At 38.4% G+C, this 26,622-nt stretch overlaps 3 protein-coding genes and 1 long non-coding RNA gene across 4 annotated transcripts; all 4 read right to left on the bottom strand.

The window, feature by feature from the left end:
• Positions 1 to 1,437: 1,437 nt before the first annotated feature.
• LOC114546063 (protein mono-ADP-ribosyltransferase PARP14-like) lies at positions 1,438 to 8,131 on the bottom strand. Its single transcript, XM_028564727.1, is given in 8 exon segments — positions 1,438 to 2,267; positions 2,269 to 3,230; positions 3,393 to 3,462; positions 3,760 to 3,984; positions 4,113 to 4,352; positions 5,073 to 6,929; positions 7,102 to 7,220; positions 7,785 to 8,131. Coding segments are annotated over 8 exon segments (3,813 nt in total). The 5' UTR covers positions 7,963 to 8,131; the 3' UTR covers positions 1,438 to 2,105.
• LOC114546069 (uncharacterized) lies at positions 1,438 to 26,506 on the bottom strand. The gene is made up of 2 exons (XR_003690982.1): positions 26,390 to 26,506; positions 1,438 to 1,649 (listed from the first exon to the last, which is right to left on the bottom strand). It is a non-coding gene; the product is annotated as an uncharacterized LOC114546069 (long non-coding RNA).
• LOC114546066 (tripartite motif-containing protein 16-like) lies at positions 10,566 to 14,540 on the bottom strand. Its single transcript, XM_028564729.1, has 7 exons — positions 14,264 to 14,540; positions 13,303 to 13,677; positions 13,028 to 13,123; positions 12,528 to 12,761; positions 12,082 to 12,247; positions 11,931 to 11,990; positions 10,566 to 11,811 (listed from the first exon to the last, which is right to left on the bottom strand). The coding sequence occupies exons 1-7, from the start codon at positions 14,498 to 14,500 to the stop codon at positions 11,282 to 11,284; spliced, it is 1,698 nt and encodes a 565-aa protein (XP_028420530.1). The 5' UTR covers positions 14,501 to 14,540; the 3' UTR covers positions 10,566 to 11,281.
• LOC114546067 (uncharacterized) lies at positions 18,780 to 22,273 on the bottom strand. The gene is made up of 2 exons (XM_028564730.1): positions 22,182 to 22,273; positions 18,780 to 20,169 (listed from the first exon to the last, which is right to left on the bottom strand). Exon 2 carries the CDS (start codon positions 19,783 to 19,785, stop codon positions 19,006 to 19,008), a length of 780 nt encoding a protein of 259 aa, XP_028420531.1. The 5' UTR covers positions 19,786 to 20,169; positions 22,182 to 22,273; the 3' UTR covers positions 18,780 to 19,005.
• Positions 26,507 to 26,622: the final 116 nt, after the last annotated feature.

A 26,622-nucleotide genomic window follows, 5' to 3' on the forward strand; every position in this document is an offset into this window, starting at 1 on the left:
CCTGACCATACTGGACTTCTATACTAATATTTGAATTAAATAAAACTGTACTGGTATTACCGTAACACATTTTTTTTACATCTTAAATTATTTTTCATTTTATATTATTGTATACTGTTTTTTTTAAATGATGGTAATCAACCCTGGCGCGGATTCCTCTTCTTTTTCCCCCCTACGAACTTATTTTATACGATTATTTTTTTTTTTTGACAATGTCATCAGGTTGATGTATAGCGTAAACCAATCGTGGCCCAGAAGATTTCTCTGTCTAGGCCTCTTCCTATTAGTACTATACTGCAAGTCTCTGTTTTGTTATTTTACAGTTTTTCTCAGTCACTTTGGTACATTTCTCCGATCACAATTGGCACTCAAAATTGCTTGTTCAACCTACATATGATGGTCACTTGTGTACAAGATAAAAGCAATTTATCATTGTTTTGGTGAAATTGCAATTGCTTTTGTATCATGTGCATGTACATGTATTGATCATGTACAATTGGCTGCTGTTTTTGACATGATCAATTGCTTATATGTTAATATGCCATCTGTTAAGTACAGGTAAGAGCAGGTATAATTTGCCCCTCACCTCAGCCAGCATGTTGTTCCTCTTCAGAACAGGCCTCATGGTGAAGGTCTCCCTGCACTGAGGGCATCTGTACTTTCCCTTCTTCTCTTTTTGTTCCCAGCAACCCTCAATACAGCCTTTGCAGTAACTGTGTCCACAGGGAATGGTGACTGGCTCTTTTAGAAGATCCAGACATACTGAACAGCAGAACTGATTCTGGTCCAGCTTATATAAAAAGACAAGAGTGTCACATAGTTTCATTTTGTGTGAAAAGAAGGCGCTGACTCCCTGCTCCAGCCAGGATGAGGATTAAAAAACATATATATATATATATATATATATATATATATATATATATATATATATATATATATATAATCTTGATGTCATGTCATGACATGTATTTAACCCAGAATACCATCGATACAGGATGAGTCAAACTTTCATCGACATGCACAACAATTGGCTAAAAACAATTATCCGTAATTATAATAATGAGGATGGCTGAAATAAATTATAACTGTAATTCGGGAACAGTATGTCTGTGGCTGAATGTTTTCAGATGCAGCTCTAACAAAGAAACCCTCCCTCTAGGCTACATATCAGCACTGTGACTTGACCTCTAAAAAAAAAGGTTTTGCATTACAAAATCACCCATATCTGCATCCAATGTATAACACATCACAAAGTAAATGCCAACATTGTATTTGACTTGATGCACCTCATCTTTACAGGATGTGACAGAATATGTTCCAGTGGCCTCTGATTAAACAGTGTTTTTCTTGCTTAAGGGAGCCCTCTGTTGATCAGTGATTGCAGGTGCAAAGTAAACACACAGCCTCATTATAAAATGAAATGGACAAATGAGAAAATGTGTGAGCAATCAATGCTTTTATTGTTAAGAAATAGATTTAGATATAGAGACAACATTCAAACCACCACTGTCTGATAAGTGAACACTGTTAATTGCTTACTAATATATATATTAATAATTAAATATGAGCCACTGTTATGACTTGATTGACATATTTTACAAATCATTTACAAATGAGTAATAACATATTACTTAAGATATTACTTTCACCTTATTCTTGGCCCATAAGCTTCTTCTCTTTAGTTAAAGCTGTACTCATCAATTTTTGTTTCATTAACAATGGATCAAGTGACTATGCGTGATGTGGAAGTTGTCGCTTGTAGTGCCAAATCTGCAAAGAATTATCACTTTTATTAATGGCCCACAAACTCTTATTAACCTCGTTTCTAGCCTCAGCAGTCAGCTGTTTTCATCAAATAAGCTTAAATAAACCCCACTGTATGCTACCAGCCCAGCACCAAACAGACAAAGGTAGTGATTTACTGGTCAACATAGCGGAGCATTTAGCAGCTAAAGAGCCAGAACTTTCTCTCCCGAGTTAGTGGAGACAAAAACAGACATAAAAGGAGAGTGAACGTTGGACTCATATTTGCCAGCCGGCCGGAAACACGACTACAAATGATTGCTTATGTTGCTCAGCATCTAGTAGATGTGTTAATACTGTTTTTAATATTTTCCTGTTCCGCTGAACCCAAGGGGCAAAGCAGTTTGAAGCTTTAAACCAGCTTTTGCTTTGTTTATGACAGCATTGGCTGCCATCTCTACTGCCTCCGATGGTGATTTTGCTTCCTTGGCTGCCTCATATCCAACAACACCACCCATTGCTCCTGCCTGCTACAGCAAAACCTCCCATCATCACTCCAGCAGCTGCCAGTCCCGCTACTTCTACGCCTCCTCCTGCTGCTGCTGTTGTCACCCCTCTTAATGCTGGAACTTTATTCACAAATTTCATTAATGATTGACAGTTGTGCAGAGCTGTGACAACCAATCCAACCATCGCTGCCACGCCAAAAAAAGCTCCCAGCAATGCTCCTGTGCCAGTACCTGCCAGTTGGATCAAAAACTTCTCAGACACTTTTTTTTTCGCCTGATTTCTGATCTCTTCCAGTGGCAAGTTTCCTGATGACTGTTTTATGATCTCTTCCTCTCTCTGTATTTCTTTCTCCACTTCTTGAAACACCCTATTGGTGTAGCATCCATTGTTTTCCATCACCATCTTGTTTATGGTGTTAAGCAGCTCATCCACCTGGACCTGGTTGCACCTGTAGCTATTCTGCTGTTTGTTCTTCCAGTATTTATTATCCATGACGTGGCACCGGCTGCCGCACTTCTTCACCAGATCACTCAGATTCTTGTTCTGACTGACAAACTCCTCAATTTTCATCCCTTTAGGGAGCTGGTCACCATGAGTGAAGACAATTACAGCATATTTTAAAGCATCTTCCGTGAAATACTGGCATATTTTAGTGATGACAGCCTGCTCGTGCTCTGTGAATTTCTCCACTTTAAGCACAATGAGAAAAGCATGAGGCCCAGGGGCACACTCTGTGATACACCTCACTATCTTAGGCTTCATCTCCTCTTCAGACCTGCCTGCATCAAAGAAACCAGGAGTGTCGATCAAAGTGATGCTTCTTCCGTTGACACATCTGGTTTCAGCTTGACATTCACTTGTTCCAGAGTTGGAAGTATGGTTTGTGGTGAACAATTTCTCTCCAAATATGGTGTTGGCTAGGTTGCTTTTCCCAGATCCAGTTTTCCCGAGCAGGACAATCCTCCTTGCAGTTGACACTAGAAAAGAGAATAATGACTCTGTTAAGTATGTTTGTCTCTAGCTTGATTGCTTTTTTAGCTTTTAAGCTTAATTTTCTAATGCTTTTTGAGAACAAGTAACTCAGTTAAGGTAACTCAGTACTGAATTACAATTATTTGACACATAATAGCTATACCCACCTTGGTCTGGTTGGTGAACATCTTTTGTGAATCCTTTGGGTTGGAAAGCTTCCTGTACAGACTTGAAGGCCTGTAGAGAAAAGGAAAATGAAGAATATGTTTATTGCTCAAGATTGATATTTATTTGTATAAGTAGATCCGGCATTAATAAAATAGCGTTATTTATTATACACTAAATTAATTGCACTCAATATCATTACCAAGATATTTGAACCTCTGAAGCCTTCACTGCTGTTTGCACACAAAGAAATCCAAATAACTTTAGAAAAGACATTTTTTCTACTGATTAGTATATTTTGTGGAACTTGAACACTCCAGAGTTTCATCGCGAATAGTCAGCGTTTATGGTACAATGCATTTCCATTACCTCACTAGACTCCTCATCGTTGGGGTGGATGACGATGCGGACCAGTAATGGTGTTCCACTGGCTCGGTTCTGTCCAAACGCATGAACTTCCTCCAGTAGAACCCTGGCTACCACGCTGTCAGGAAAACACAGGGCAATCCCAGCTCCAAGTACAGGAAAGGCAATGGATCCAAACCCTCTTTTCACACAGGAAGTTAGGATTTCGTTGATGCCCATTCTCAGAACCTGTACAAGATCAGAATTCAATGGTTTTTAATTAGACAAAATAAATGCTGTATAATGGTGCAGAAAACTGGAAAACAGCTCCTTACACAAGAAGATAAGACAAAACTGAAAACACTCCAATATTTCACCTGGACTGCAGTTCCATCATGGTCATCATCCCAGGGAATGAGGTTGAGGAAGAACACTGCATTAGATGGGAGTTCAGGCAAGCCCTCCACCAGGACTGGGTCACCAGGCAGTGTTTCTTCTTCTCCTGCCTCCTTTCTAAACTTTGCGGTCAGCTGGGATCCAACCATTTTAAACAAAATGTTTCCGACACGGGTAGAGAGAGGCTCATGGCCAACCATGGGCGATACCAGGGCATCCACCTAGGAGGACAACAGGATATGTGATGGGGGTTTCACACAACTATCTAGCTTATTTATTTTCTCATATTATTTCTAATTAAAGAAATAAAAGTTCCCCCTTATAAAAAAAAAACATCAGTGGCTTCCTAAATCCAAAGCCCTTGTTAACAGGAACAGCTGGTAATTTTAACATGGAGCCTAAAGTACCAGACAGATTTACAAATACTAAACACACAGGGGACTGCAGAAATAGGCTGTAAACACAATAATGACAGATTATCAATATGGCAAACTTGTGAGCAAACACTTATTTCCACATCCAGCAGACATGGGGCAACATTAATGTTTATTGGGAGTCAGCATTTAGCCGCTTGGCTTGAGATTGATGACTGAGAAAATGTGTGTAAAACACCTCCTGCATAGATCAACTGTAATAGGATCAGTCTTCAACTGAGTTTTGCTTTTAAAAAAATTGATTGGTCAAGCTGGCATAAATAGAGCCAGCAGCATTTTAAATGCATGTGATATTCAGTAGTTTTGTGTAATGTTGGAGCTCCTGCCAAACATCAACCTGTTAGCACATCATCAAGGTAAGCAAAGTCATTTATAATGTCATGCCTGTCATATAGAAAAGCCCTTGTGGAAGTATCCTAAACACGAGTCATTCTGCGGAGAGTGGTTCTAATCTTCCAATGAGCAGGTTTGATACATTTTCTTAAAAATCACAGAAACGTGTCTTACCTGCTGGGTCTCGATGGTTCCCTGAATGATCTCTACATGGACACCACCTCCAGGAGCTCCAGCTGTGGCTCCTCCTGCTGTGTCTTGGGCAGAAGCATCCACCTGGAAGCCCAGATCTCTCGGTGCACCAGTACTTGTGTTGTTTCCAGTACTTATCCCTTGGAGAAGCCGGTCACATGCTTCCTGCATTGCCCTCACCACCTCTCCTCTGTTATCAATCAGGATGACTCTGCTCAGACTTCTCCCCCCGTAACTGCCAAACTTTTTAACAGCAGTAACAATAGCCTCAGAGCACACAGTAACAGGGACACCGAATGTCCCTGAGCTGATGCAAGGAATAGCTATGGACCTGAACTCCATCATCTCTGCTAAATTCAGAGCCTTCTGGACAGTTTTTTCCAGTAACACCCCCTCACTGCCACCTGATTTTCCACCTACAGGCCCAACAGCATGCAGCAGTTTCTTGCACTTTAAGTTCCCCCCTGTGGTCACTACCACTTCACCTGTGGGGATTTTCCCATTATACTTTACTAAGGCAGTGCTCTCACTCTGTACTTTAGGGCCACCTGCTTTACTCAGCGCTGCAGCAACCCCTCCACCGTGGTCCAGATCTTCGTTAGCAGCATTCACCAGGGCATCAGCATCCTGTTTGGTGATGTCACCCTGACACACCAGCACCTGGAACCCATCACAGAGGCTGTAGCGCGCACATGTTGTGTTTACTTCACTCAAACTCAGAGATTCCAAATTATTTGCAACACTTGGTTCAAACTCTTGTGCTATCTCTGAGAAAGGCAGATGGACTTTGTTTTGCACACTTGACTGGTCCAAAATAAACTGTGTGACAGCTTCACTCAGCTCTTCAACCTCTTTGGTGTGGCCCAGTAAGCACACCGAGCTGTCTGAGCCAAAGACGACCTGAGCCCTGTATTGCCCTTGGTTCATCTCATCTGTCTTGGACTTAAGCTTTTCCCGAAGCTCAGACGGCACAGCAGAGCAGTTAGGAACATCAATCTTTACTTCCTTTATCTCAGCTTGCAGTGCATTTTCTGTTTCATCAAGATTATCAGTGGAAAGGGAGACCAAACGTAGCTCTGTGTCTCGTAACTCTACTTCCACCTTGTCACTGACACCTAAAAAGTGACCTAGCAACCCTGGACCTCTGTATGCCTTCCTTAGAAAGGCCAACAAATGTGGGCTCATGTCAGAAACTGTCTTTTCCAACACCAAATTCTCCTGACCAGAGATCCAATCGCCAGCCTTAAGAATCTCCTCCGCAGAACCTTCCAAAACTAACTGACCGGCAGCTCCCTGCGTTACCTTCACTCCTGGATAATCTCGTCCTAAACTGTGCTCAATCTCTTTCCAGAGGAGGCGGAGCTTGGCCTCGCCCAGTCGCCGAATGCTGGTTTGTTTCTCACTCACAACTGACCTGTCCTCTACATTCATCAACCTGGCGTTCACCTGAGAACGCTCCCCGACAACAACAGCCATCCCATCCTCGCTGTACACCTTCACCTCATCTGTGCTCTGACGAGAGCTGCAGGACTGAAGCAAAGCTTTAACTTTATGAGCGTCAAACTCATAGTGGCACAGGTAGCCATCAAAAAGTTTGTCTACCTCTGTTTTCCAGTTTCTATCATCACCTGCAGCACCAGGTGGAGCTAAACGCCTAACTGAAACCCTCTCCTCCTCTGGGTAAAGCTGAGCGGAGCAGGCCATAGAGTCAAATTCTTTCTCTAGTTTCTCCCCAGCCTTAGGACATTCCTTAAGGTAACGAAGAAGGTAATCCTCAACTTGTAGTTCATATTCTTCACCACTTGGTGGAGGAGTTGAGGCAGGAATGGACTGTGGGCTCTGATGAAAAGAGATATACAAGTAATGACAACAACAACAACAGCTTTACTGGTTTATGATGCAGTATACAACCTCTTTGGTGTTATATAACGACATGAAATGGGAAAATGTTAATACAAATGTATTTTGTGACTACACAATCTTGATGGAATGACATAAATGTTGTGCTAACCTGTAGTGGAGCTGTAGGATCCTGGCTTGGAGAGGAGATGATGTGTTCCATGGTGCCTCGGACAGCGAACGCCATACCAGCCACAACATGCTCAGATTTCTGCAGGACTGCCAGCTGATCTATTAAAAGCATGTTACATTATTTATTGTGTTTTAAATCATGGACTTGCTGCTCATTTGACAAAACATTTTTTGTCACTAAACAGAGCAACGTTGTTGTTTCAATCCCTCTCTCCCACAGTGTACACACTCACACAGTACTTCAACATGAGTGATAATGACCTCCTTTGTTGTTTCTCATTTAATCATGTTTTATAGACAACTGATTCTACTGAAGTAGGCCTACTGTATATTTCAGTTAGCTGGTGCAGTGACTGAAAACTGGAAATCTACTAATCTTTTGCATTTTTTTATTGTTATATTATTTTCTACAGGGTAGTTTATACTTAGGCTATAGACTAACGCTACTTATTTGAGATATTCGGCGAAATCAAAAGCTCATCTGTGGCAGAATAGATTTAGGTTTCATTTTCGGGAAAGTGAAACTTATAGTAGGCTATGCAGTGAGCCTTGTAGTTCAAACATAGGGTAGGCTACTTCTTTAACCAACATAAGACATACGACATCATTTAGAACATGAGTTGATCAGTCGGCTAATGTACGGTGTCTTATCTTATTGGCTACCTTTTTGATATTTGAAAGCAACACTGTAGACGTCATCCTTCACCCTGCTCACTGGTCCACAGTCTCCTCCGCCGGATCTGCGCCGAACACGGAAATATGTTTCGATTCTCTTCGCCTGCTCCCCGAGCAGGCTGCTGTGCCACTCAAAGAAAACCGAGTACTGGTAAACACCATCCATAGTGTCGCTCTTCTTGCGAAGAGACGAAGAAAGACAATCATATGCAGCGTCCGATTGGAGGAGCAGTGTGTTTACAGTCGCCCGTGTGATCCTGCCAGTGCTGTGAAAGCAGAGCAAAGTCAAATATCACCATGGTGACTTATACAACAGCTGGGAGGTACCGTGCAGTATGTCGTTACTGCTAAAGCTCAAACAGAAGAAAACATAATTTAGCCTACTTTATAGGGAATAGTGTCACAGGATAGATTTTGGGAGGTCCAACAAACCCCACTAACCCCAATAAAAAATAACCATGATAATTAATGAAAAACATATAATAAAAATGTAGGCTACTTGCAAAATTAACCAACTTTTTCCTTTAAATGTTTTTTATTTAATTTGACCCTGTTAAAACACTATATCTGTATTAGTAGCCTCCCTTTGCCACAGACTGCATCATAAAGCATTGCCATTACACCAAGTAGGTGATACATATGCATGTTTGTGAGTTATATGAGGATGTGCATGTAAGCCTTTCGTTTGCCATAAAGTCATTCCCAGACATAGGCCTACAAATGTACCATATGTTATCTTACACAATGATGGTCTTTGTGTTTGGGGTCAGAGATATATATTGTATCTCTTCTGTATTGTGTGTATATATATATATATATATATATATATATATATATATATATATATATATATATATATATATATATATATATATATATGTATATATATATATATATATTGCAAATGTATTTTCATGTTTTATACCTAGGGACCCCAAAGTGTCGAGTAATATTTTCTTTTCTGCAGACCTATGAAATGTGTCATCAGTTTAAAATCATGTATCGAAGCAGTTCTCATAAAATTTGAGAAAAAAAGTCAAGGTAATTAGACAAATAATTTAAAATTAAACTATCAGAAGAACAGAACATAAGTAATATGTTTCTTGAAAACATAAACAACGTTAACTCAGAAACAAATTTTACCATCTAAGAATAAGTACTTACGGTTATCTCAGGTTTCACTGGCTGACCTGTTGGTTATGACGGGATGAGGGGCAAAGTCCCGTGACAGAGCTGCTACTCAGCTCTTTTGTTTTACTAGGTTTGAGCAGAAATGGCCCGGGTAGTCCTTTCAAGTAATGTCAACCTCATGTCTGTCTCATACCACACGCAGAGCTAAGATCTGCTATGTCAGATTAGTTATTTATAGCGTGATATTCTTACCTCTTACCCTCTCTACTCATCATACTATGAAGTATTATATTGCCAGTGGAACATGTCTATTCTATCTTATTTGTATACACCAGTTCTCCCTCTATTATCGCTTTATTTCACTTTTTTTCCACTATCACCTCTAAAATGCTGCTTTCATTTCATTAGCAACTTTAAGGCACACAAAAGTAAATTTTGTATATGTACTTTATACTGTATTTGTATGTACTGTATGTATATTTCGTTGTACACAGTTACAACAAAATATGGATGGCAGAGAACCACTAACAACACAATGAGACCAATACTGATAATAACAATGATGATACCTTCCTTTTTTTTTTTAATGCATGACACAAAACATGAACAAGAAGTTAATCTCCTTTAGTGCTCAATATCCATCTAGGACAAACTAGGTGATGAAAAAAACTCTTATCAAGTAGTATTAAGTGCAGTGGAGCTGTTACTTTGACCTTAGGTGAATGGGACTGTTAATATTCTTTGAAGGGACTGAAAGGTTATACTAAAAATGCTTTCATCTCCTTAATGAAATTATATGTTGAAATAGAGCAAAACTAACAAATGTCTTAAACCATGTGAACTTCTGTACACTGAATCAAATCAAAATATCCTTGAGCATAAAGACAACCTTATAGAACCACACCTGGCTGTTTGAGTTGTGACTAATGCTGTACTGTACTGTAGGTGTGTCTTTGTACCTTGGCAACTCAAACTGATCTCTGAGTTGTTTACCCAAACATTAGGGACTAGCCTACATAGTGGGATACAGGTGCCCTCTAGTGTCCATGTCACAGTGCTTTCAAAGTCATTCTTTGGGTATTCTAAAATTTGAAATATTTTCTTTCAATTTTGTTCACCCCATTTCCATCAGGTTCAGTAAATAATAGTTACACCTCTCAGTATCACACAATGGTTCATGAAAACAATAAATGTTCTGTGTCCTTCCCTTCATGAAAGATACCTTTATTACAGTACTGTAGCATTATATTTCATTCATTTTGGGTGGAAACTGGAAACTGAGTGTATCACAGAGCAAGAGTGGTTAACCTGAGAAAGGAAGAGCAGATTTCACACACTCTGTGTTGGCAAGCATCCACCCTGCTAATGTCTCAGACACTGTTCTTAGTTTCTCTCTCTTAGCTGTAGAAAGGCACGACAGCAGCTGAATGTGACCCCCCTGACCTCTCTGTGGAACAGACATTTAGTTTGTACCGTTATCTAAATGTCTTGTAAGAATTATTATAGTCTATTTAATGAACTCAAATCATCTCACGATACAACATACTATGTTTACTATTAAGGACTGACCTGAGTAGTGTCACCACCTATATGTTCTGGCAAGACACATGACACTCAGAAACAATGGGCTGTGGGTACCTTTATTTATTTATTGTAAAAAATAATCCAAATGATTTACAGCATATTCTTCTGTATATAAATGCTCCAATGCGGAGCATAACCAAACAGTCGTATTTATATAAACACTAAAACAAATAAAACGATATGATATGGTTTAAAGTAACTGACGACAAACTTTTCTGAGCAGCCTTTTTCATGCAAAGAAGTATTCCAAGAAATTGGTGATCCAAACAGAACAAGAGAAAGCCACAAAAAAAATAAAACATTTAACAAACATGTCACATTAATGCAATAAATCAGCCATAACAACTGAGGGCACTCTACCTTTTACCTTAACTGTTTCACAATTAGGAAACTACTTATATGGCCTCAAAATGCTAGTTTAAAGCAGAAATATAACGTTTTGAAATAATATTATATAGCAAAGTTTTACAAATTATCATCAAAATAGTTGCTAATTCTTGTAACATTTCTTGTTAGCGCTGAAAAGCTACACAGAAGATTGGCACAAAAACTCTTCAACAAAAGATAACGCTGAAAATCTGTTAAGAGGCTTAGCAGGACCTTAAAGTTAGAGTGAGGTGGTATTCAATGCTTCTTCTTTTTCTTTTTTGTATTATTCACTCTTGTAAAATGACATCCTCTCATCTACCATGTGGTATTCAGTTATATTGGAAAGCCAATTACAGCCTGATCAACAGTGGCACACATTAGCCACCCCAATATTAACTTTATCACCATAACTTGACCAGTTCTGCATAATGTCCACTGCTTCCATTCTTCAGCCCAAGGCCAGGATAGAGAGGCTGAGTGAACGTTGTGTGCTCTTTGTGCAGCAAAGTCATCGAGTCAGAGACGTTGTAAAAGGACAGAGTCCCTGATTTATAATCCAGGAACACTCCGATCTTGGAGGATGGAGAGCCGGACACTGCCATGCCTCTACTGTTGGGTTGGAAAGTGTAACCATCTGGGGAGCACTCTAAACTCCACGACTCGTTATTTTCAAACTCTGATTCATATGATGACGATCTGCTGATGTCTTTGTAGGACACTGCCACAGACCAAGTATGACCACTCAAAGTGACCTCCCAGTAACAGCGCTCTGACAAACCCTCTCTGCACAACACCTGCCTGCAATTTGTAAACCTGTCTAAGTGATTAGAATAATATCTGTTATAGTCTTCATACGTCACTCTCCGGTATTCTTGTGAAATGGACAAATATTGGGAGACTGAGTTCTCATCCAGGGTTAGAGGACGGCAATCTGATGAAAGAACAAAGCAGTAAAAATAAGGCTATATTAACATCAGCCTTTAAATATTTAATTAATTACTAATGCACTGGTATATTGTGGAACTGCGGGGAATTAAATGTTTCACTTACAGCGTAAAAACTCCTCTCTGGTCTTTGGTACAGGTGGCAACACAACATCTATAGTAGAAACTAACAAAAACAAACAGATCCTAAATACCACGCACTGGACATGAATCAAATCCACTGTATTACTCTGGATTCTTATACTTTTACCAGGTACCTGTGGCACAGATGCTGTGAGATGTGTCCTTCAGGAGGCCCTGTATGTCATCCCTCAGCTTAGACACGCAGTCGGTCACAGGTTTGAAAGTGGAACGTTGAGGATGAACAACAGGGCCAGTTGGCCAGTCTGGAGATTCGCAGGGGGTGGAGAGGGACTGGAAAGTCTGGAGGGAATTCAATAAGCCAGAGACCAAAACATTTTTTTTTTTTAAATAGTCCAATATAACCATCAGTGTATGTCAAATCTGGCCAGCAGATGTCACTTTTGCCGTTTCCTCAAAAAAAAGGTTTTGCATGTTTTAATCTTCTAATACAGACGGTGTGTGCTTTGGCTGTACAGCACTAATAATGTGGAATATACATACATAACATAAGAATCATACAAAGTGATAAAAATACCCAAAAACTGTTAAAATTGCTCCACACCACACAGGTGTCTGCTACCTGAATGAAATGGATGTGGTTGTCGGTATGAGAAAGCTGTTCCAGGTCGGTGTCTCTTATCTTCAGCTTGGTGATCTCGTCCTTCAGCTTCAGCTGCAGCTCTTCAGCCTGACAGACTGCAGTGTGCTCCTGGGCTTTGATCAGCTGCTTCACCAAAGTGCGTTTTTTCTTCATGGAGGAGATCAGCTCATCAAAGACCTTATCACAGATCTTAACTGCAGGCTGGCTGCAACTTTGTTCATACAAAGAAAAACAAAAACAAAAGCGTTTTCTTTTTAAAAATATGTACTCACATATGTGGCAAAGCTCCAACTTTGTGACACTGTTATTTTTATACATGCATTGTCATGGCAAACTGAATCTATAAGTTAATGCATGCATCTGTGGTTAATCAGGTTATGTTGGTGGAAAATGAAAGGCTCCATACATATATCTTAGGGCCAGTTATCAAAAACACGGGATTACTCAAATACTAAAGTCTAAATTCCAAGTCCAAATACCTTGAACGCCTTCAGAGCTTGGAGCAGCTCATTCAGCTCATTTTCTCTTTCCTTTTGTCTCTCCTGGACTTTCTTTTGATTCACGGTCAGCTGTTTCTGAAAGAAATTGTTGGCACAACAGCCAATGGCTCTTTGTGAATGGATATATTTATATAATATGTTTTCTATCACTTCGATCACATCCGACTGCTACTGGTGAGAAAGAAAACGCTAAAGTAACATTCATCTCAATGTGTTTGACTGCAGACCTTTCTGTTTGTGTTTTTTGTTACTACCTGTTCCACAGCCCTCTCTGCTGCAGCGGACACTGTACGATGGCTCTTATGCTCATCTATAACGCACAGATAGCAGATACACTTCTTGTCTGTCTGACAGTAGATCTCCATCAGCTTGTTGTGCTTGGTACACATCTTTTCCTGCAGTGGGATTGTAGCAGAGACCAGCTGGTGCTTCTTCAACACAGGAACACTGTGGTGAGGCTCCAGGTGAGCGGGACAGTAAGATACCAAGCACGTCAGGCAAGACATCGTGGCTTTGTGTCGTTTGGTCCCGCTGCAGAAATCACAGGCGACATCTGCTGGGCCGGCACAGGCCTCAGCAGCAGGGGGAGAAGGCCGCTGAAGGCCTGACTTCTTCAGCTTCTCCACAAGCTACAGTAGGGATGATAAAAAAGAAAGATAAATATTATTGTAAATTACATGACATACAGGAGAAAAGCAGAATAAGAACAGAAATCACTCATAGTATATACAGAGTCTACCAAGGCTTCACAATCATCTGAATTAATTATTCTTATTTTAGATCTTTCTTTGTTTTTTAAGTGCACAAGGATTTTTAGAGAACCTAATTCGTGGGGTTATTAGGGCTTCAGACAAGGATTGTACAAACTTCAAGTGAGTCAGTCAGACTCATGACCACTTACAGCCATCTAAACGTATCTGGTGACTGTAGTCGGACCTACAGGCAGTGATGAAAAGTAACATTTACTCAAGCACTGTACTTATGTACAATTTTGAGGTACTTGTGTTTTACTTAAGTGTTTAAATTGTTTGCTATTTTACACTTCTACTCGGCTACATTTAAGATTGAGGAGAGTATTCACTTTTTTTTTTAAAACATTAGTTAGCCTACTAGTTTCCTTGCAGGTTCACATTATTAACACAAATGTTATCAATCAATGCAATCAATGCTATCTTTCTATCACCACTTCCAGACGGCCTATTTCCACGCCATCACCTCAGCCAGCATGTTGTTCCTCTTCAGAACAGGCCTCGTGGTGAAGGTCTCCCTGCACTGAGGGCAGCTGTACTTTCCCTTCTTCTCTTTTTGTTTCCAGCAACCCTCAATACAGCCTTTGCAGTAATTGTGTCCACAGGGAATGGTGACTGGCTCTTTCAGCAGCTCCAGACATACTGAACAGCAGAACTGATTCTGGTCCAAATCAACGGCATGCTGCTCCTGCTGCTCAGCCATTTTGATGAGTTTTACAAGCAGAGAAAGCACTCATGAGTTTCGTTTTCTGTTATGGAAAAGACCCTCGGGAGCTGCACACCTCCAACGTCGTCAAAGTTAACCTGTGCCTTGCCAAACTCCACTCAGCTAATAGGTTAGTTTGAGCTGAAAAGGAACATTATTTTGTTGACTGCATTAGTTTTGTATTAGACTGTAACTATAACAAAGTGTACCAGTTTATGGCCTTTTTTTTAGCCAGCTAAGAGTAGGCCTATAATATCATGTTAGTTTACTTTTAGCTAGGTTAAGGCTACCTAGCTAAAACTAGTCAATACATTAAAGGTTTAATTTGCAGTGTTATCCGAAAAAACGAGTCATAGAATAACACAAAAATAAACCTATAATAATCCCTTTCAATTATCATAGGCCTATATGACCCATATTGGGAGTGCAGGAGCAGCAGGACATTTATGGTCGTCAGTAAAGACAAGTGTCCCACTGTGTGACCGACAGCAAATTACAGCGTTCAGGTTGGGCAGCCCGCTCATTCTCAACCGCTGCTTTGATCCTCAGCGTTTGATATAGAACAACAGCACAAGTTCAACTGACACTGAGAAACAGAAAGGATGAAGCTCTGCATTCACTCTTATTCCGACAATGCGGTATGTTCCTGCCATAGACTGTAGCTATACAGTCTAAGGTGCGCACACCTCTTCAGGAACCATAGACTATACAGTCTATTCCTGCAGAGGTGTGCGTGTTTACTTGTGCTTTACAACAGATAATGAGGTTGTCCTCTGATTCATTGCGTTCTTCGGCGCTCCCTCTCTTAATTCACTCTTTATGTTAAATTATTTTAATCTTATTTATGGTTACTAGTATACTTATTTTCTTGTTTTTTCTTCTTTACGTGTGTGAGTGAGTATATGGGTATGTAACTTGCTGCTTGTAACAAAGTAATTTCCCAATTTTAGATTAATAAAGTCTAACCATCCATCTATCCATCTATCTATCTATCTATCTATCTATCTATCTATCTATCTATCTATCTATCTATCTATCTATCTATTTAAGAAATCATAAAAGACGTGTTTTTTTGATTTCTGAGGAGGAAGGAGAGGCTTGGGTCCAATTGAAAGTTAAGCAAAAGGTTTAATAAAACAGCATGATGAAAACGAAATGACAAAAACAAATGATACACTGCAGCTGACAGCGGACTGAAATGACATGCCTCCTCTTCAGGAATTACATCAATCAGTCCTGAATCATTCTCAGGTTCGGAATTATATTCCTTTGGAATTGTGGGTGTTTCCTTGAATGAAAAGTCTCTCAGGTTAAAGACACACCTCTGATTTCAGGTTTGCTCCAGTTCACAGACAAGGGTCATTTATCATGGTATTGCCAATTCTATTTAAGTTTACAGAGATACACATTTTCTTTGTTCTAAACAAGTCTGGCCTAGCAGGGAGTTGCTCCCCAAAAAGAGACAACAGTTACCTTTCCTGTGGGGACAAATGACAGATATGTGCTAATTAATTCTTTAGAAACTAGGTTTGGGGTGAGGCAGTCAAATGCTGATTAGGCTTAATGTAGAAACCAATAAGGAAACTCCAAGGCACTATATTTTAGAAAAATACAAAGCCTTTATTTATGGCTTAGTCATCATAAATCTTAAAGTATTCCGACGCGTTTCAGCATACAAGCCTTCGTCAGGGAGTAAATCAATTTCCAAAACAGGAAGAGACCTTCTTATAAGCTTTCAAACAGACCAATCAAAAAACATAACCAATGAAAAGCCTCCATTTTGGTAGAGGAAGGTTCAGAGTTGTAGGATTATAGAAAGACCACTAGATGTCCTCCTTGGTCTTAAATAGACCAGTGCATTTGACTACAAACCAAGGTTACATTCAAAACATGTACAGCACAAATACAAATAGAAATAGAAATGGACCCAATTGAAAAATAAACAATATAGTTTTAGAGAAAAATATTCAGATCAAGCTATTCATTTAGGCCTGGATAACTAGTAGCCTGCAGTTTATCAATCCAGAAACTTTCTCTCTGGTTTAGTTGTTTTTGTCTGTCCCCTTTCCTCAGTGACAATGGAATATGATCAATTCCACAGATCTGTACGGTCTATCTATCTATCTATCTATCTATCTATCTATCTATCTATCTATCTATCTATCTATCTATCTATCTATCTATCTATCTTTCTTGCATGATCACTGTTGCGCTGTCTCTCTCTCTGGCGTGAACAGTGCCAACGCTCAATATTTTCGGAATTCGCGTGAATTCATGTGAGTTAAACTAAAAATTAATCTGGTCTTTTTAATTTTTTTAATATGACAATTCTGGTTTTAATTTACTGTCGCACAACAAAACAGACAGTGGAAAATGTGTAAGCACAGTTGTTTAATTGTCTAACTTGTTACAAGCTATTGCTTGCTACTTTAAAAATAAAAACAATGAAAACTGAAAAGCATCTTCATCCAAAAGGAATGGAAATGTAAAATGAAGAGTAAAATCTTTGAAAAATACTTAAGTCATCAGTAATAGCACATGTCCTTCATCTTTCCCAGATTGAATCACTAAAAACTAAATGCAAAAACACTACAATAAGGAGTTAAAATAAAACCAACTAAAAATACATTATTCAGCATTTCAAAGTCTTCAGAATTATTCAAAATGGAATACTGTGTCATCATTAATAATTTCCCAAATGTAAACTTATTGTACCCTGTATTGGTAGAACACTAATCACATTGACATATTTGACAGGGATTATTAGAAAGTAACTAGCTTGATCTCAAAAGCCTGGTTTCTAACTAATAATTTCAATGTCTCACACATCCATAACCCAAGTAGCCCATTGTTCCCTAATTATATAACAAACCACAACCTCCTGCTCCACTCTTTTTATTGTCAATGCTCTATTTTTTGTTTTGATCATTTGCAACCCCAGATGACCCCAGATAGCCTTTACTGTCTTGTCTATGGCTTCCTTTGCAGTTTCTGCTCCTTCAGCTGACAAATATTGGCATATTTTTTTGATGACGTCCTTCTCCTGCTCTGTACATTTCTCCACTTTAAGCACAATGAGAAAAGCATGAGGCCCAGGAACGCACTCTGTGATACACTCATCATCTCAGCCTTGAGCATCGTCTCGGATCCACACGTGTCAAAAAAACTGTGTGTGTCGATCAACTTGATGCTTTTCCCATTGACAGATTTGGTTTCTGCATGAGAAAGACTTGTTTCAGAGACGGCAGAATGGCTTATTTTGAACGCATCCTCTCCCAATATAATATATAAAAGTGAATTATGCATAAGCAACAGTAATAACTATGGTCTAACACAAATGGCTACATAACACTAAATATACAGGATATAGGACAAAAATATTTAGCAGTTGCTGACCATGTTTATGTTTTAATAGGCTACTTCGTTTTTTTGTCCAGAAAAATAATAATTTCACCCTGAAAATGATGTCCAATTTTGATTTCAATCTTTGATTTCACTTTCACAATATGATGCACATCTAACAATGTTTAATTCTATAGAGTCAAAAAAGGGATGCATTTCAGTTTTAATACAGGAATGCATGTTGTAAAAAAATCACCTATTTTATCCCCAAATCTCCATTCATGTTTATAAATTGTAATGTACTGTACATAATGTGGATATTCCAGCCTTCATTTATTTTTGCATTTATTGTGTCTGTTCTCAAGAAATTAAAGAAAGTCTGGCAGCATAGGCAAGGCCTTCAAGGCAAATCTGTTCAAACCCACAGTGTATGTGGTCACTATAATGAAGTGATGTGATATTTTGTTCAGACTTTATTTATTTATATAGCTCTCTTCATACATAAAGAAGTCACATATATCTTAGGAGAAAGTTAAAAAATGTTGCGTTTACTTCACAGAAGAGCAGCCATTTCCCCCTGTTGCCATGGGAACATTATGAAGTGACATACTTACGCGACGTGAACATCATCGAAAAGCAGGGTGTTGGGGGAATAACTTTTTTCTCTTTTTCATCAAACCGCAGTTTTTACAAGTTCCCGCAATTTTTGCAAGTTCCCGCAATTTCATCGTACAAAATTGCATAAATATCCCGCATATTCCATCGCATTTTTTAAGAAAACGTGCCGCATAATCAAGGATTTTTGCCCGCAACAATCACAAAAAAACTCTGCATTTTTCTGGAAGGACTGTTAAACCAACAGAAGTATTTTGAAATCAATTCTTTGAGGGACAGGAACTCAGAGTAAAGACTTAAGAACTGGAGGCTACTTTCCTGAGGACTCGAGCAGAAGTTTAATTTTTTTGGGAGACATGTAAAGACACTGTTGCAGTAATAGAGTCAAAGTTTATGCTGCCTTTGTAATTGTCTTAATGTGGGTGTTGAAATTTAGGTCTGAGTCCGTGACTACACCAAGATTTCTGGCTTTGTCTGTTGTTTTTAACATTGCCGATTGAAGTTGAGCGCTGACTTTTAACCCTTTGGCTCCAAAAACAACCACCTCAGTTTGGTTTTTGTGTACTCAAAGTACGTTCTGGCACATCCTTTGGGTCAAATTGTCTGTTCATAGCATGATGTACTGAATCAAAAAGACATAGTGCTCCATCCTTGACAGCCACTGCTGCCATTTCCATTGCTTCCTGTGGTGTGTCTGCTCCCTTTGCTGCACGATATCCTGTAACACCTCCCACTGCAGCAGATGCCGCTAAAGATATAATTGCTGCACTTCCTACTAATGCTGGTCCTCCTGCTGCTCCTGCTATTTCTCGTACTGCTGTTACGAAGTTTGCTGCTGCTGCTACTGTTTTGCTTGTATCTTCTAATGATCTTATCAGCCTCCTTATAATTATGAAAACTGTTCCAACACTCACTCCTACACCAAAAAGAGCTCCTAACACTATACCTGTTGCAGTACCTGCCAATTTGATCAAAAGCTTCTCAAATACGTTGCCCTTAGCCTGCTCTCTGATCTCTTCCTCTGACATGTTTCCTGGTGACCGTCTAATGGCCTCCACCTCTAGTTGATTTACACGCTCCACTGCTTGTAGCATCTCATTGGTGTAGCAGCTTCCTTCGTTTGCCTCAATCATCTTCTCTATTGTGTTAAGAAGCTCCTTCACCTGGAACTGGTTACTCCTGTATTCATCCTGCTGGTTGTTCTTCCAGTATTTATTATCAACGACGTGGCAGCGGCCACCGCACTTCTTCATCAGATCACTCACAAACTGATTTTGCCCGAAAAAAATCCTTAATTTTCTGTCCTTCACAGAGCTTGTCACCATGAGTAAAGACTACTGTGGCATATCTTAAAACTTCTTCAGAAAAATACTGGTTTATTTTTGTGATGACAGCCTGCTCGTGCTCTGTGAATTTGTGCACTTCAAGCACAATGAGAAAAGCATGAGGACCAGGAGCACACTCTGTGATACACCTCACTATCTCACGCTTCAGCTCCTCCTCAGATCTCTTTGTGTCAAATAAACCAGGAGTGTCGATCAAAGTGATGCTTCTTCTGTTGACAGATTTGGTTTCTGCTTTACATTCACTTGTTTCAGAGTCGCTATTGTCGCCGATTGTGAACAGTTCCTCTCCAAATATGGTGTTAGCCAGGCTGCTTTTCCCAGATCCAGTTTTTCCCAACATCACAATTCTCCTTGTGTTTAACACTGAAAGAGAATAATGGCCATCAATATATAATATATATGATATTTAATAATATAAGAAGATACAAATAAACTTAATAACAATAGAAATTCTAAAATCGTCACCGTCCACAAGTAGTACACATAGTGCTTAGCATAATAAGGGAACAGAGAATGGTGTCAAAAAATAAAAAGAGGACAAGAGCATATTAATGATCAAGAACATCTTGCTATTACCAATCACTGCTAAACAATATAAGGTAATATATTGTGGTATATGAAGCTGAGGATCAACATCTTTTGACTCCTAGAAATAACAGCTTTAGACCAAATTTGCAAATGAAATCAAATACATTTGTAATGTGAAGATTAAACTGTAATCTTCACTCTCAAATGTACAGTAGCCAAATGCTATCAGTGTAGAGCCCGGCTGTCATTAAAGAGAGCAGCGCTGTGACATCAGCAGGCTGAGGCGGATAAAACACAGTAGTGTTCAGTAAAGGCAGCAGGAGCTCCCTTCAGCAATGTTCATTTAAATATGTATAAAAAGAGAAAACATCTAAAAATGGGAATGTAACAGTGCAGAAGTTAGGGATAAAATATAACATATAACATATAAAACAAAAGAAAAAAAAAAATACTTTTTTATTTTCTACATTGTTTAGATTTCTAGACACACTAGCTTTGAGAACAGCTGACAAAAACAGTTTTTGTGACAAATCCAACCTTGGCATGCATCCATGATCTCAGAGATTAACTTTATCTTTTCATCATTACGCTGAATAAAAAATCATATTCCCATGAGGGAGTAGTGAGTGTTGTTGAAAATAAAACATTGGTATTCTTCCTCTCATCATTCCCACCTTCAGATCTCCCTGCAGCTGCATTTCCTACTCTCATACAGTATGTTGGTGAAGTGAGATACTAGGCCATTGAAATAAAACTGCATGTGGCCAAAATCTCTTCTAATGTTGAACTGTGCTCATATAGAGCAGTGTTTCTCAAACTGTTTTAGACCAAGGAGCACCTAACTGCCAAATATCCCCAAAACCATCGGCCTTCCAACAGTATTTACAAATGACAGCTAAATTAAATGACAGTTTTTACAAATAGCCTACTCACTCATTATTTATGTTGCCATCTTAATGAAGAAGGATGTTGCTGCTTACACTGAGACATCAGGGAAGCAATGTCTGTCTTAAGCTTGGATGTATTATAAGACCTTCTTAAGCCATCGATCCATCTTATCAGTTAATATTAACATTAACAGTCAATGGTACAGTCTATGGTTGACAGTAAACTTTATTTATCCGTATTTCCTTCAAAATGTGTGACGTAAATTGGAGGAAGTGCTTTAAAGCTGAAGTCCGACAACACCACAAAACTAAAAGAGCCAATTGAAATAATAAGGTTTGCATTTCCATATGATTTTATTTAATATTGAAAATAACACATATATGCACCTCCCTATTAGGTTTTGGAGTTGCTGGCAGACAGTTTGAGAAACACCATTTTCAATTTTAAGTCAAAAATGTATTTTACCAAATCTAACCTGCTCGTAGACCAGCAGGAGTCGGTGCGGACCACTCTGAGAAATACTGACCTATGTTGCTGAAATACAGTGCACAGCTTGGTGGTTTTTGGGTGGCTTAAGATTCAGTTTTTGTTTAGTCGCTCTCACAAAAAGTGAAACTTTACTCTGTTTTTATTACTTCATAAATAGGCTGGCTACTTTATAGCAGTAGCTTTATAGCAGTCTTCTCAGATAAAGTTGACATGGACTACTCTGCTGAATGTTATGGCCAGATGATTACCACAATGGTCGATGCATCACAAATAGCAAACAGTTGACTCATTCTCTCACACAGGAGGCTGAATATTTGGCTGCTACATTTTACATTAGCCAGTACTGGTTTGGTTAGGCCTGCAATAGTTAGCCTTCACAGGATAGTCCAATCACATCATTTTACTTTAATTGATGTAACCAGAATGTCAGACAAATAACAACTAAAAGACATAGGCTAACTCTAACTCACCGTTCATGTTGTTTCAGTGACGAGTCAAATTTGGATTTACCCGACGACCACCCTGTTTATCTTTTCTCCTGTTGGTGTTCTGACGCAGGTTTTATTCTAGTTTCACTTTCACTTGCTGTGTGTGTGTGTGTGTGTGTGTGTGTGTGTGTGTGTGTGTGTGTGTGTGTGTGTGTGTGTGTGTGTGTGTGTGTGTGTGTGTGTGTGTGTGTGTGTGTGTGTGTGTGTGTGTGTGTGTGTGTGTGTGTGTGTGTGTGTGTGTGTGTTACTAAGTAAAAGATGGATTTGCTCAAATAATAGCTTTTAAATGTATTGATTGTTATGATATTGGTAATGGTGATACTTGCAATCCCCAAAGAACAACTTTTCTAACTGATGTTGTACATACATTAAGTAGTCTCGCTTTGCCAGACCCTCCTCCAAAGTAAGTGACATTTCCTAGTTAGCGTTTGCAACAGGAAACAGTGAACAGTAGATGACAGAAATACAGTCAGCAGTTTGATTAAAAAAATGTTTTAAAGATCTTATCTATAAAATATGTTAAAACAATTTAATGTATGTGTTTTACAGTTTACAGTACAGGCCCTAAACAACACATCAAACAGACACTCAGTGGTAAGTTAAGATAAGGTGACTTTTTTTTATCCTGAGGGAAATTGCTGTGCAGCAGCTGCAAGACAAAGTAGGAAAGTTATCGGGCCAGTAGTTTTTCAGACAAACAAACCATGTCTGTTAACAAACATACCTCCTTAGCAATGGTGACAAACAAAAATTAAAACCATTCCTACTTAAATATAAAATAACGTCAACTAAAATAACGTAAATAAAAAGTAACTAAAATATGTTTTAATATAATTTTATTAGAATTGGTTGTTTTTGAAAATGCACCAAAAGCATACAGAATTTTGAATATTTTTTATTTGTATGAACATATTTTAATGCTCATTGCTGACACAATAGCATCAATAAATAATCTTCACTTACTGTTCATGCTGTGAAAAGTAGAAGTGCAAAAGATTAGTCAGATCCACGAGAAGTCTCTGACCATAGATTGTAAAAAATAGGCTCCACCTCTTGATTTGTTTTTTCTACTTGTCTGACTGGTTTCTTGGCTGCAGGCTGAACAGAAGTGTCAAAAGTATTCACATTCATTACTCAAGTAGAAGTATAGATACTAGGGTTTGAAAAGACTTTTGTAGAAGTTGAAGTATCAACTCAAGCTTTTTGGTTTAATGTAAAAAAAAGTAAAAACACTTGAATAGTTTCAAAACTACTTAAAGTATAAAAGTAAAAAGTAATGTAAAGGCAGAGATCTTCAACAGGGGGTCCTTTATAAAACTGTGAGGATCATTGCAAAAGGGGGCCTCCAAATTATTGTAAAAAACATTTTTAAGTCTTTAAAAAAAATAAAAATAAAATACATACATAACATAATTATACGAAACATAATTCCAACATAGTATTAGCAAATATAAATTCCCCTGGCTGATGATAGGCTTACTGGCCTATAGGTAAGGTAGTCACTAAGATATCAAAAACCCAACAAATGATACAGTTAATCCTAGATTTACTGTGACATATGTAAACATTAAAATATGATTTATAAAATCATGCCAACAATTAATATTTTAAAAGCTTTTCATTCTCTCTTGAAAAAACGTACTGATTCTGTAAGAAGGACTTTAGGTTACCCTAACAGTTATTGTAGGCCCAGTTTAATATGCAACTTAATTTCAATTTCAGTAATCAAATCATGAGACCAGTGAAGATTCACACCCCTACAAGATAGTACTTAGCATGGTAAGGAAACAGACAATGGTGTGAAAAAATAAAAAGAGGATGAGCATATTAATGATCAAGACACAAGTGACAACATCTTGTCACTCGTAAACAATATAATATAAACTAATACATATGTATTTACAATATCAAATATGAAGTATAGGTAGGTAAGTGTAAATACCTTGTAAAACAGAAAAAAAACTGTCTTTTAGAAAATTCTTAACACCTCCATCAGCTTGTTGTGCTTCCTACACATCTTTTCCTTCAGTGGGATTGTAGCAGAGACCAGCTGGTGCTTCTTCAACAAAGGAACACTGTGGTGAGACTCCAGGTGAGCTGGACAGTAAGATGCAAAGTTGTGTTGTTTGGTCCCGCGGCAGAAATCACAGACGACATCTGCTTGGTCGACACAGGCCTCAGCAGCAGGGGGAGAAGCCTTCATCAGCGTCTAACAACCTGAGGATGATAGGGAGGGTTAGTTACTAATGACCAAGAAATTGATTGCATGGGTTAAAATGAAACATACCACTGTATAGTTAATTAGCTGCATTCCAAAAGCACATAGCCTGACCATACTGGACTTCTATACTAATATTTGAATTAAATAAAACTGTACTGGTATTACCGTAACACATTTTTTTTTTACATCTTAAATTATTTTTCATTTTATATTATTGTGTAACTGTTTTTTTTAATGATGATAATCAACCCTGGCGCGGATTCTTCTTCTTTTTCCCCCCTACAAACTTATTTTATACGATTATTTTTTTTTATGACAATGGCCTCACACAAAACTTTTCTGTTGTAATATTTTTATGTCATCAGGTTGATGTATAGTGTAAACCAATTGTGGCCCAGAAGATTTCTCTGTCTAGGTCTCTTCCTATCAGTACTATACTGCAAGTCTCTGTTTTGTTATTTTACAGTTTTTCTCAGTCACTTTGGTACATTTCTCCAATCACAATTGACACTCAAAATTGCTTGTTCAACCTACATATGATGGTCACTTGTGCACAAGATAAAAGCAATTTATCATTGTTTTGGTGAAATTGCAATTGCTTTTGTACATGCATGCAATTGATCATGTACAATTGGCTGCTGTTTTTGACATGATCAATTGCTTATATGTTAATATGCCATCTGTTAAGTACAGGTAAGAGCAGGTATAATTTTCCCCTCACCTCAGCCAGCATGTTGTTCCTCTTCAGAACAGGCCTCATGGTGAAGGTCTCCCTGCACTGAGGGCATCTGTACTTTCCCTTCTTCTCTTTTTGTTCCCAGCAACCCTCAATACAGCCTTTGCAGTAACTGTGTCCACAGGGAATGGTGACTGGCTCTTTTAGAAGCCAGACATACTGAACATCAGAACTGATTCTGTTCCAGCTTATATTCATGTTGAACCTCTTGCTGATGTTGTTTGCCAGCCATTTTACGGACAACCAGTTTCACAAAAAGACAAGAGTGTCACATAGTTTCATTTTGTGTGAGAAGAAGGCACTGACTCCCTGCTCCAGCCAGAAGCTGAGGCTAAATAGAGCAGGAGTGTGAAGTTCAAGGCTCAATGTCCATCAACTTTAATTGATTTCACCTGTGTGCGCAAAGTAAACTGTGTTAAAGGGGCAGATACCAATTTTTCACACCAAGACCATTGTACCAGTTATGGTTTGTGCTAATTAGCCTGTGTATAGTGTTCAATATTGTCCTCTTCAAAGTCTGAGAAAATAATCTTGATGTCATGTCATGACATGTATTTAACCCAGAATACCATCGATACAGGATGAGTCAAACTTCCGTTGACATGCAGGACAATTGGCTAAAAACAATTATCCGTAATTATAATAAATGAGGATGGCTGAAATAAATAATAACTGTAATTTGGTAACAGTATGTCTGTGGCTGAATGTTTTCAGATGCAGCTCTAACAAAGAAACCCTCCCTCTAGGCTACATATCAGCACTGTGACTTGACCTCTGAACCAAAAAAGGTTTTGCATTACAAAATCACCCATATCTGTATCCAATGTATAACACATCACAAAGTAAATGACAACATTGTATTTGACTTGATGCACCTCATCTTTACAAGATGTGACAGAATATGTTCCAGTGGCCTCTGATTAAACAGTGTTTTTCTTGCTTAAGGGAGCCCTCTGTTGATCAGAGATTGCAGGTGCAAAGTAAACACACAGCCTCAAAACGAAATGGACAAATGAGAAAATGTGTGAGCAATCAATGCTTTTATTGTTAAGAAATAGATTAAGATATGGAGACAACATTCAAACCACCACTGTCTGATAAGTGAACACTGTTAATTGCTTATACAATACTAATATATATATATATTTATTAAATATGAGCCACTGTTATGACTTGATTGACATATTTTACAAATCATTTACAAATGAGTAACAACAGATATATTACTTTCACCTTATTCTTGGCCCATAAGCTTCTTCTCTTTAGTTAAAGCTGTACTCATCAATTTTTGTTTTACTTGATAAGTGAACACTGTTAATTGCTTATACAATACTAATATATATATATGAATTAAATATGAGCCACTGATAGACTTGGATATTTTACAAATCATTTACAAATGAGTAACAACAGATGGAAGTTCTTCTCTTTAGTTAAAGCTGTACTCATCAATTTTGTTTTATTAA

This window comes from Perca flavescens, chromosome 19 (assembly GCF_004354835.1).
Source record: "Perca flavescens isolate YP-PL-M2 chromosome 19, PFLA_1.0, whole genome shotgun sequence".
In the NCBI taxonomy this organism is placed as follows: domain Eukaryota; kingdom Metazoa; phylum Chordata; class Actinopteri; order Perciformes; family Percidae; genus Perca; species Perca flavescens.